The sequence below is a fragment of the Ctenopharyngodon idella genome, chromosome 10 (genome assembly GCF_019924925.1).
Source record: "Ctenopharyngodon idella isolate HZGC_01 chromosome 10, HZGC01, whole genome shotgun sequence".
NCBI lineage: Eukaryota > Metazoa > Chordata > Actinopteri > Cypriniformes > Xenocyprididae > Ctenopharyngodon > Ctenopharyngodon idella.
Window position 1 is genome coordinate 11,672,501 of NC_067229.1, and position 12,500 is coordinate 11,685,000.

At 36.2% G+C, this 12,500-nt stretch overlaps 1 protein-coding gene across 1 annotated transcript in view; it reads right to left on the bottom strand.

Moving 5' to 3' along the window:
• The window catches only part of fgf22 (fibroblast growth factor 22), a 25,823-nt gene that overhangs the window by 66 nt on the left and 13,257 nt on the right, over positions 1–12,500 (bottom strand). Inside the window, exons 2-3 of the mRNA XM_051909358.1 lie at positions 3,514–3,617; positions 1–1,759 (exon numbers count right to left, since the gene is read on the bottom strand). The exon at positions 1–1,759 is cut by the window's left edge and continues 66 nt beyond it. Of these exons, the coding sequence (XP_051765318.1) occupies positions 1,565–1,759; positions 3,514–3,617 (299 nt within the window). The 3' untranslated portion in view covers positions 1–1,564. The remainder of the gene's footprint in view (positions 1,760–3,513; positions 3,618–12,500) is intronic.

The window sequence follows — 12,500 nt, forward strand, 5'->3', positions numbered from 1 at the left end:
GTGACAGAAGAACACATGGATATAAAAACATCTTTTCAGAGTGTTACAGGAAGTCTGTTATGCTAAAAGTTGATCTGAGTACTGAATCTGTTTGCATTTACCTGACTTTTTGTGGTGCAGCCAATTAGTTGTATGTTCCCTTCGTGTTTCTTTTTGTTAAATCATTCCAATCACAGGAAATAAATTTGAGATTTAACATTGCATTTAAGTTTTTTTAAATACTGAAAAGGGCTTTCATCCTGATACTGTAGTTTCCAAATTCATGTTTTAAGATGCAACAGTGTGTTGTGGACCTTTTTTTTTTTTAACTTTCAAACAACTGCTTCCTGCAGTTGCTTTTCAAAAATGCAGTCACCATGTCCAACCCAGTCTCATGAAAGAAATTTGCCTGTGGTGGTATTTTTGCAAAATGATATTGCGTTGCTTTTTGCACCTATCGCGGCATTTCCCAAGTGAAATAGCACTAAAAGCGCATTCAGCCGGAACAAACGAACGTGACACTTTTTGCTGCTTGCGCGTATCACGGCAGTTCGGAAATGAATGGTCAGGTGAGTGACTAGAAGGTTAATTCTCTGTCGATTTTGAAACGAATACAACGTACACTAAATCCTACCGACAAAGCAAAAGCAAGTTTTCTATTGTAATATATTTTAAAATGTCATTTATTCCTGTAATGGAAAAGCTGAATTTTCAGCATCATTGCAGTCTTCAGTGTCACATAATTCTTCAGAAATCATTCTAATATGCTGATTTGGTGCTCGAGAAATATTTCTTCTTATTAATATCAATGTTGAACACCATTGTGTTGCTTAATATTTTGTGAAAAAAGTGATACTTTTTTTCAGGATTTTTAATGAATGAAAAGTTTCAAACAGAAATCTTTTCTTACATTATGCCTTTACTGTCACTTTTGATCAATTTAATGTGTCCTTGTTGAGTAAAATTATTAATATCTTAAAAAAAAAAAAAAATAATAATAATAATAATAATTGACTGACCCCATAAGGTATGAAGCTGGTTATGTGATGTAAACATTAAAATGAATTAGCCTACAAATCATGCAATATGGTAAAAGGTTTTTTTGTTTGTTTGTTTTGTTTCTTTGTCTTAAGAAAAAGACAATTTATTATAGATAAAAAAAATTCTATGAAAAGGAATAAAAGCTGTCACTAGTGTTCATTCCAGCTGGAAACTGTGATGAATTGTATGTATATGTATGTTTTTGGAGTTTTGCAAAAATGTAGGTAGAGGCATGTATTTCCAGTGAGACTGGGTTGGTGATGTCTCTCAGAAATCTACCATAATAGGAGTACAAATAGATGCAGTAAATGCCTAGTTAACTCAACAATAACATTAATACATAACCTGTACATCATATTAACAGCCTTGTTTTAAACTTTACTGGGTCTTAAGTTGAGCCAGAAGACAGAGTAATAAGTTAATGTACTGTGCGACAGTACTCAGAAAAAAACAAAACAAAAACGGACAAATAAGAACTTAATAACATGTAATAAGTCCCCATCAAATGCAGATGGCATAGCATTGCTCATGAGGAAAAGTCCAGCTATGTGGGCAGCATAGGGAGGAAATGAGTAGATGGGTGTCTCCGTCTAGCTTTGTGGCCTCTGCGGGGTTTCCCTCGGCCATTCAGCGACACGAACATCTGCCTCCCCTTGTGCTTCCAGCGCAGGGAGGCGTAGGTGTTATAGCCGTTCTCTTCGATGCGCTCTTTGAACTTGCAGCTGGGGTTGTATCTGACCTGCAGTTAATTAAATGAAGATTGCAGGTTGAGTTACTTGTTGACACCATCAAAATATTTACAGTAGTTTAGGTCCTTTTTAAGAGGGCAGTACCATATTTCAACTGTCGAAAATCTGGCCACACAAAACAACATTGAAAATCACTTTCTTAAACAGCAAATTGTGAGCTTTCCACTTCTGCAATTACCCCACACCCCAATTTTCAGGTCAGCCATTTTCAATTTTTTCCATTGTCAATGGCTCTACATTGATCCCCAAATCCAGAATATGTGCTTATGTCCTGGGAAATCTGAGAGTGAGTAATGTTCCAAACATCCCATTGTGTACCCATTACGCATTTGTATTTATCTCAACCAGCCTGTCATTGTAAATCAACCATCACCGTCTCGCATGGGCTCAAAAAGCTGCCTGACGAAGTCAAAAGAGCTTTGCCACTCTGCCACAGCTGGATAAAGCTATTAACTTGAAAAGGACAAAAAGGATGATGACAATAACACTTCGAGTCCTGGTCGAGGCAGCTTTAGCCTACAGTCTGATAAGATCACTGTGGAATGAGTGAATGTGACTAATAATCGTTCAAAAGCGTAAGAAAAGAAGGGTGCTCAGGCCTCGAGTGATTCCCAAGGTTTGTCATGTTTACTCTGGGGATCGGAGAATAGATATAGACATCTGTAAGCCATCTTATCATGGCTGGGTGACAGATTGCCAGGGTGAGATTTCTCAGAGGGCAGTTAAAACGCACTATGCAATGGGGCGTCTTCATTAAACAAGCCACAAACAACTGTCTGGTGGCACGCACTAACTTCACAAAAACAGTAAGAGACTGCAGATTCGGAACCGTCCTATAATGACCAAGTTTGATTTAAATTACTATATAAAAAGTCCAAATATCAGTTCCAGGATATTCACGGGATGACCCTCTTTCACGCATTTTTGTTTCAAAAGAATGTAATTTGCAAAAACATTAAAGGGTTAGTTCACCCATACATTTAAATTCTGTCATCATTTACTCCAAACCCATAAGACTCTCATTCATCTTCGGAACACAAATGATGATATTTTTAATAAAATCTGAGAGATTTCTGTCCCTCCATTGAAAGCTACCACTTTGACGCTTTAAAAAGTTCTTAAAGAAATCGTAAAACGAATTGAGTGGTTTAGTCCAATTTTTCTGAAGAGACACTATTACATTCTAATCTGAAAAGATTGAATTTAGCCTTTTATTCACATATAAACTTTCATCAACTCACACATCAGTTATGGTAAACGGAAGCTCAAGTATGTTTGCTTGACGTGCGAGAACCAATGAGGTTCATTCTCATGTGTTAGGCAGCATGTTTAAGCTTCGTAACAACCAATGAGATTTCATCTTGTGCGTCAAGCATGTACGGTTGAGCTTCTGTCTGTGTTCACTGATCAATGTTTATATGTGAATAAAAGCCTAAATTCAATCTGTTCATCAAAATTTTGACTAAACCACTCAATTCATATGGATTATTTTTATGAACTTATGAATTCATATGGATTATTTTTATGAATTTATGAACATCTCTTTATGAAATTTTTGAAGTGAGAAAGTGGTAGTTCAGAAATCGCTCAGATTTTATTAAAAAATATCTTCATTTGTGTTCCAAACATGAAGGAAAGTCTTACAGGTTTGGAACGACATGAGGGTGAGTAAATGATGACATAATTTTCATTTTTGGGTGAATTAACCATTTAATACTAAAAGATGCTGATTCAATGTACCTACCGATCCGAAGAGTGTTCCCTTTTTGGACATAGCTAAGTACAGGCCGGTGCTGACAGATTTGATGGCGACAACTCCCACACTGACAGATCGGATTTCCATCAGACCTGAGGAGGGGAAAAGGGAACAGAAGTCTGGTTTAGAAAGGGTGAGTTTCTCCATCAAAAGCCACTCTATCATTACTGATTAGAAAACCAGGCATCCATATGCTCAAGGGATGTTTTTTTTTTCTTTTCCCAGGACAAGAAAAAACAGGACACACTACAATAGGCCAGTTTGAATGATGCTCTTTGTGAATCCAGCAAGAACAACCTAGATTTCCAGACATGGTTTTCTTTAAAACACATGTGGCACTTATGTGGCATAATGAACGAAAGTGTAGAAAACGACAAAATGCTAGACTGATGTTATGGGCAGTGTTGGGGGTAACACTTTGATGTTACGAATACAATTTCAAGTAAATTAACATTTTATTTTCTGACAAACTGCCATTTGTAGCTGACAAAATAATTTGATTTCCATGGTGATCAATGCATGAACAATTTTGGTCAAAGATAGTGTTTCGAAAATATTAATACATTTATGTTGCAAAAAAAAAAAAAAAAAAAAAACCCTCTTTTGCTTAGTATTGACAGTATGTTTACACATGCAAACTAGGTTAGGTGGATAAACATCCTCAACCCCATCTTGCAAGAAAATTTAGCAATTTTATAAGTGTGTAATTTCATGAGAATTTTTTTGATAAGATTAGTATGAAAATGTATGATTTGTATGACATTTCGTTTCACTCTATACCTGTATAAGGCTGGAATGACAATAAACCCTTTCTAATCTCTCTCTAAAAACAAGTATTAAGCTTCATCCCTAATCCACCCCAAAACTTACCCCTCAGTTGGGCGAGAGCAGATCGTACAAAAACATACAAATGAGATCTTATAAGAATTTAAGAATTTGCAACAAATCAAAATAGTTACAAATTGTCATGAGTTTGTGTTGACATTTTTTTTTTTTTTTTGTCTATGCGAAAAGGAAATGGCACAATCTAAAGAAAAATGTTTGAGACCAAGTTTAAGGGGCCATTCACAGAATGCATGTTTTTCCAATATTTTTCAGTTTTCTATGTATTTTTCAACATGGACGTCTTTGACTGTTGCACTCATGTCTTTTGCAAAGTCTCCCACAGCACTGTGTTCTTAAAGGGTTAGTTCACCCAAAAATGAAATTTCTGTAATTAATTACTCACCCTCATGTCGTCCCAGATCCGTAAGACCTTCGTTCATCTTCAGAACACAAATTAAGATATTTTTGATGTAATCTGAGAGGTATTTGACTCGTCCATAGACAGCAGTATAATCAACACTTTCAAGGTCCAGAAAGGTACTAAAGGCATCATTAAAACAGTCGATGTGACTGCAGTGGTTCAAGCTTAATTTTATGAAGCGACAAGAATACTTTTTGATACTTTTTAAAGTTGAATAAAGTAGTTATTTTTGTTTTGCTTTTGCGCACAAAAAGTATTCTCGTCACTTCATAAAATTAAGTTTGAACCACTGTGGTCACGTCGACTGTTTTAACAATGTCTGTAGTACTTTTCTGGACCTTGAAAGTTGTGATTATATTGCTGTCTATGGACAAGTCATATACCTCTCAGATTTCATCAAAATTATCTTAATTTGTGTTCCGAAGATGAACGAAGGTTTTACAGGTGTGGAACGACATGATGGTGAGTAATTAATGACAGAATTTTCATTTTTGGGTGAACTAACGCTTTAAAAACGTGCCGTTCAAGGTAAAATAAGTAAAAAAAAAATCTTGAGACTTTTTTTTTTCCATTCCACTGTTCTGCGTTTCACATAATCAATTGAAAATGTGTGAATGGCCCCTAAGCCAGCTAACGAGGGGGAAAAAAGTAACACAAAAGTAATTAAAACATGTTACTTGCCATAAAAATATAAATTTAATGTAATTAGTTTGCTCTTATGAAAAGTAACGTTTTTTATGAAATCAAGTAAAGTTCTTCTAATGCTGTTTTTGCTCTAAAATGGAGGTTGGCCCTTTGTCATGACAATAGGTCAGATTGTTTTGGTGATGACCTCAGATTGTCCTGAAAATCTGTGAAAAAGATTTGAATGCTTCCCAAGAGCATTCCTCTCCATGACATCACATACTTCTTAATGTCTGATGTTATCTGTCGAGAGCACCCATAACTTTTAAGGCTCATAAAAAGCAGTTTTAAAAGAAAAAAAAAAAAAAAGACAAAACGCTGCGAACCATTTGGTGTCAGCTGGGTGCCTAGCTCTCTATAATACTGCAAGGGGAAACGGCGCAGACAAATCAGCTGTTGACTTTGGACAAGGACTGTAAACACTGTAACACATCGAGGTGCTGAATGAGATGTTGACCTAGCGCCAGTTGGGAAATGAACACACACACACACACACACACACACACACACACAAAACACAGGAAGGCAGTTCTGTTGAACACATGTGTTGCAGGTGGCAGACCGAAGAACTTGGGTTTGGGAGTCTGGTTAAAGCTTTTCAGCTGTGACTGAATAAACCCTCGCCGAGCAGGTGTAGTCATTTCTCAACAGCCATTTCTTCCAGTTTAAACTCATTGACTAATTATCATCCGAAAATTTGTGACACTTCCTGGGATGAATGTACTTGTTGAATTATACATGTTTTATTATTTTTCTGTTCTATCAGAAAAACTTGGAAAACGGAATAGAGAATGTAGTGACAGAGTAATATCCTTGGCCGTATGTAATTTCCACTGGGTTTGGAAATGAAATGAGATGGAAGATACTGCACCAATTTAATGTCCCTATATAACAACCATCTATCCTTCATGATTGTTCATATGCATTTTTGTGGTAAGCTCTACAAGCAAAAATCAAACAACATTCAAGTCTAACTAGCTTTCCATGATATTCTTGAAATGCTCCATTTTTTAATACATTTTATTTATACATTTATTTTTTAGATTATTATAGCATAGGTCGTATTTACATTTACATTACATCTATAAATTTGGCAGATGCCGCAAAGCAACTTACCATGTATTCTATGTATGCATTATAAAAAATCAAATGTAATAAAACTTAGAAAATGCAAGAAAAAAAAAAAAAAAAAAAAAAGATAAATAATAAAATTTAAAAATTAAAAGAAAAGAAATTCACCTGGCAAGTATGAGAAGACTAGTACAGTTGACAGGCAACAGAAAGTGACATGAAATCGTTTTCCTTGTAACAACAGAGAAGTATAAGGTAAATAATATCTTTCTTCATATATGGGTAATGTAGTCCATCATTAGGACATGCTGATAGACCATTCCGGTATACAGCTGCAACCTCATTCAATAATGTTTGTGCTTTGAAGGCCAATATGTTATTTCCTTGACGTGTTTACAAACATGGTAGCTTTGGTGATGGACGCGTGCAAACGGCTCATAAGACATCCAGCCAGTCCCCCAGATGACTGGAGCTCACATTGAGTTTATGAGCAATGGTCGAGTCAAATGAAAAGCACCGGTGTCTGAAGTAAGTGCAGATACTTATTAGCTGCTTAAAGGTGTGAGTCAAGTCCAATTTAGGAAAACTTCCTAAATAAAGGACTGACTCAGAGTTGTTTTATTTAATTCTTTATATTCTTCTTTATTTTATTCTTTACCATTATTTGAACCAACCTCAGTTGAACCACAGTTGAGAAAATCCGATAGATATTCTGTGCGGATTTGTCAAGGTGAAACTATTAAAGTTCTTGATGCATGACCAAACACCTGTAGAGCCAAGTTGAACCTTTATTAATCTTTATTCCCTTTGAAAATGTCCTCTATTGTGTCCTAAGCTCGTGGTCTCTGGAGTGTTCAGGGAATTACATTTTTCATGAAAATGCCCAGTTAAACACAACCTAAAAACCTTGAAAGAAGTAAAGTACTGCAAAAGTTAATTTTTTTTTTTACAGTGAAACCATAGTCCGAATCTCGACAAAATGACTCAAATAAGATCAAGTAGTGAATCAAACACATACGACTGTGAAACCTGTATCAGTGGAGTAATATGGCAATGTTATTGTGTAGTTAAAAATACACCATTATGCTTTTTGTCAGTAGTATTTCTTTTTTTTTTATTTTAATGAAAGAATTATGCAAGATGCTAAACAATTGCCAGTGAGATTTGTAGGCGAGAATAATTTCAAACAATAGTTTGTTTTCATCTCATCTTCGGGAAACTCTCTTGACCTTTGACATGTTTTGGCCGGAGTTGGCAATAAGCCGCTTGAACTATTACAAGCAAAATCCTCATTTCTACAGACTTAGTCAAGTGTTGACTACCCATTCTTCCCATCTCACATGTAACTTCTGAAAGCCCTTTGCACAGTCTTTTTACTCTTTCACTTTTGCCTTAATCTCCAACCCTTTACTTTCTGGAAGTGAGCCCATCTTCAGATCATTCAGCCCTTTTTTGACATTGAAAGCAAATCATTTAAAAAAAAAAAAAAAAAAAAAAAAAAAAAGCAGGAAGGAGCTCTCAAAGCGATTCCTTTGTCAGAATTATCGTCGGGTGAGAGGAGCAGAAGGAGGAGTTGGTGGAGAACGCGGGATGTAGATGCTGGTAATAAGGAAAGCCAGGGCGGAGGTCAGGAGGTTCCTAAAATTATGTTTCCTTCAACTGCCCCTTTGCTCCCAAAAGGCCTTTGTTACCTACCTGAGATTTGGAAGCTGACAAGGTCTCATTAATGACCCGGCTTTTGTCACACAGAGCAAAGTTCCACCCACATCAATTAAAAGAGAAGGAGGGGGTCGACAGGGTGAAAGATGGAGCTAAGTTTCTCCTGCGAACTCCCTCCCTTACGTGCTTTTTAAAGAGGGTCTTTAATTTCCCAGGTTGCCCCCTCCAGCAGCCCTCTCTGGCCTGTCGCCCCTTCGGGTGAAAGCCTGGGAATCTCTTGTGTCCAACTGGGTGCTTGTAGTTGATTGACGTACCTTTTCAATTTTTTCACAGTTTGCTTTCTTCCTTTAGAGGGTCCTGATGTTGTTTTTTCTCCTTTTCTTTCCTAACCCTTTTCAGATCACAACCTTTTCATGCTGGGTCCTTATTGCTGTGCCTAATGGCCGTGACCAGCACCTTTGATCAGATCAGCCTCCTCCTAGGTGCTCTTGAGCCGAATGAACTCTAGGCCTATGTGTGTGGGATGAGCGTTCAGGCCGTGAGCCCACCCTAGTCACTGCTGCTTTAAACAGCTTGAGTTTCAAGTGTGCGGGTAACCGCTCTGCCCTACTTTTGGACCGTGTTACATTCAAAATTGAATTTTCACCTAACACTGGTGCCCTGGGGAAAAAGGTTATCATCTGATGCTATTACTAGTCCTAGACGGAATGTGCAGGCTTTTTTATCACAAGTTTTCTGTACTGAATTTGACTAAAGATGTATGAAATTAACTTTTTATTGTATTTTTGATCAAATTAATGCAGCCTTGGTGAATATAAGAGACTTCTTTCAAAAACACTAAAAAAAAATGATAGTTTTTTCTATATATACGTTTTTAAATAGGTAATTTCATAATGGTTTTAATATGCTGGTCTCTAGATATTTTTGGGGGCCCTCCTTGGATGCAAGTCTAATGTTTATTTTATGTTTTCAGAAGGGTTCAGGTAATTTTATAATGGTTTAAATCCAGAAATTAGGTATAAACTACCATTTTAAAACTTGTCCTGGCATGACTGAGCTAAAGCTACACAATGACCACAGATGTGGTCAAATGACTTCACTTGTATGAAGAAATGGCTTCTGCGGGGTTGTTAAATTTATGAGCCAATTAACAACTGAATGATCCTGAAAGTACAGTGAAAGCAGCTGAGAAGCTCCAGCCTGTGTTTACAGACATGCATCATAACTATACGAATACGTCTATGACACATGTCTCTTCCACACTCACAAATCTACACTGCTACTTTTTCATTTCTGGAAGACTCTCCATATACCTACACACCACACACATACAGTACATACAATGGCAGATTGTCAAAATGACCCTGGAACTGTCCTAGCATACTAATATAACTTCTCTATGTTTCAGTATTTAGTGCAATTTTCCACCTTGGCTTCGTATTACTATATATTATTCAAATTACGTAAGTCTGTCTAGGCGTTAAAGTCTATAGTAATGATTCCCATGTCTTATTTAGATCCCATGACACCCTACACAGCCATAAACATAACTTATGATTGTTATTGATGTAATAAATGTGTACAGCTAAGCTGTTTATAATAACAGTTTCCAAGCTCCCTCTAAGCTGAATGTGTGGAAAAAAGCTAGACATTTCTTGACATTTCGACACTAAATAAACTGAAGCTGTTTCAACTGCAATTGATTTTCAGTTTGAAACGGAATGTATAAGAAGTTATTAATTCACAAGATAAATCGCTTTTAAGTTCAAATAGTTTGAGAAAAATCTGGCCTTCTAGATAACTTAGCAATATGTAATATATACGGTGGCTCTTAAAATATATACGTTTTTTTGTCACACTAAAAAAAATGTCTAAATGTTAAAATATTAGTTACAGAATATCCAATTTGTTTGAAATGTTTTGCCTGGAAAGTGTATTTGGGTAAAATAAAATAATAATCATTTTTGGGGGCCAAAGAAATGCATAATGATTTTTGCTATTTAGAAGCAGGACAATGGTTTGTTCAGATGTACTCGCTTGCATTTGGGTCTGTTCTGACAGCGAAAATGGTAAAAGAAAAGGGATGAAAGAAACAACGAGAGTGCAAAGAAAAGACGTGGCTGAGGCGATTCTTTGCCTGGCCTGATTTCTCTCTTCGTTCCCACATTCTTGCCATCTCCAGGGGGTGGGGTGGTGTGTGTTAAACTACGCTGGCTTTGATAACATCAGTCTTTCTCATCCTATTAGTCTGCTATCCATTGCACCAGAGGCCTGCGTGTGAGGTAAACATGCTCTTTTTCACAATTAAATTGGTCGTTAAATAGATTTTTCAGCAATAATAAGCCTGAATAAGAGGCGCTGCGGTCTTGGTACAGTTACTATACAAGAGTAGAGAACCACCAACAATACTTTTTTTTCCTTAGTTAAAAACACTTTTTCCAAGATACACATCCTTAAGAAGTTTTAATGGCCGATATTAACCTTTTTTTTTTTATTTTTTTTTTTTTAAATAAAACACTAAAATCAGTTTTTTGAAACACTACAAGTGAATTTAGGCATCACAGCTTAATAAAATACTTTAATAAATACTAATAAAATACTACATTAATGTACAGTATAAAAATGATTATTCATTTTGAGATTTGCTAAAGATTACATTTAACAGCGTTGCGAATTATATTTTGCGACAAATTATTAGTGTTTTTAAAAATTGACTAATTGCTTAAATATCAAATATCAGTGATACAGATTAAAAAATGTCTAAACTATCGGTATATAATATAATTCACGCCTGGATGGCACTAATGCAGCACACATGCATTTCTCTCTACTGAGATATAATATGGAGTAATATTGGCATGTTTCAGACAACATGAACAAAAGCAAAAAGCAAAAATAGGAACTATTGCCATAGTTCATATAAAAGGTGATGAAATCTGCACCATGTTTTAAAAATAAAATCAAATAAAAAGATTTTTGACCATGTCACACACATTGAAGTTAAATAACTCTGCCAAGCATTTACTGTCCAGTCTCATAAATGTCCATTGGCTGTAATGTGAAACATCTGTTTCAGACTTGGTCTTTACTTCTCGCCATGTGTTTCATAGGGCTCCAGTATAATAAAGTGCATGTCATATTCACTCAAGCTGTACTGAATAAAATAAAGAATAATAATAAAAAAACAATATTTAATTCTATGCACCAAAGGGTCATGGTTGGAAAATGACATTTATCCTTAATACTGAAACTGATCTACAGTTCTTTATCCCAAATACTCATAGAAAAAGGCTTAGCTGTGAAGATACTTTTAATGCTACATCATACAGTATGAAAATTGTACAATATGAAAGATATGAAAGTAGAATGGATATTTGCTAATAATTACAATGCAGATTAAAGATTAATGCAGTGTTATTAAATTATTATTGTTTTTAAAGATGAACTTTAAATGAATGTTAGATGACTGTAAAGGTATTTAAAGTGTTAAATTATGGGTTATAAATATGTACGATTAAACATCCACCGATAACCGATATGGTACCGATATAGTGTGCATCCCTAGGCGGTGCTTATAGAGAAGCCGCTCAGTTGCTATTGTGTTGGCAAGTGAGGTTGTGCAAATTTGAACCACAAGCATCAAGGCACTTTAACTCAGTTGAGAGTCCATTATCACACTCATTTGCCAGGGTTGCACACTTGGGTGACGTTCCCTCTCACACAATTCAGAGCTTTTACAGTTTCAGGGGCCTGCCCTTGGCCTCGTTTTGCTTTTATGGCTCGCTGAATGCAAGCTCTGGGGATTAGCCAGGTCCTTCAAAGGCCATTAGAGCCAGTGACAGGTATCCCATTACCCCCCGCACACAGAGAGACGGCCCAGGTGAGAGGCACAGAGGCCAGGAAGGAGAGCAGGGGTCAGACGGGGACAAAGCAAGACTTAGCTAGGGCCCCATGTCTCTTTCTGTCAGTTTGTCTGCCTTGTCTAAATTTACAGATGGCTCTTTCTGTCACTGATGTTGTAGAAGTGTTTCATTTTTGTAAATGTGTGAAGTTGAAGGTTGAAAGACACAAAACATTTTTTAAAAAAAAGAGCACTTTGCTGGACTTTAATCAGGGATTTGTATTTGCATTGAATTGTGTGGCATCATTTACACATATTCAACTAATTACAGTTGCACAAATGGCTAAATCTGTGCAAATGTATTGGTTCATTGATATTCAAATGACTGATCTGTCTGGGACGAACTAGCTGAGTAACTTTTTTCACATTGTTACATGCGTGTATGAAATGTGTTTAAAACACTGATCTTGAGAT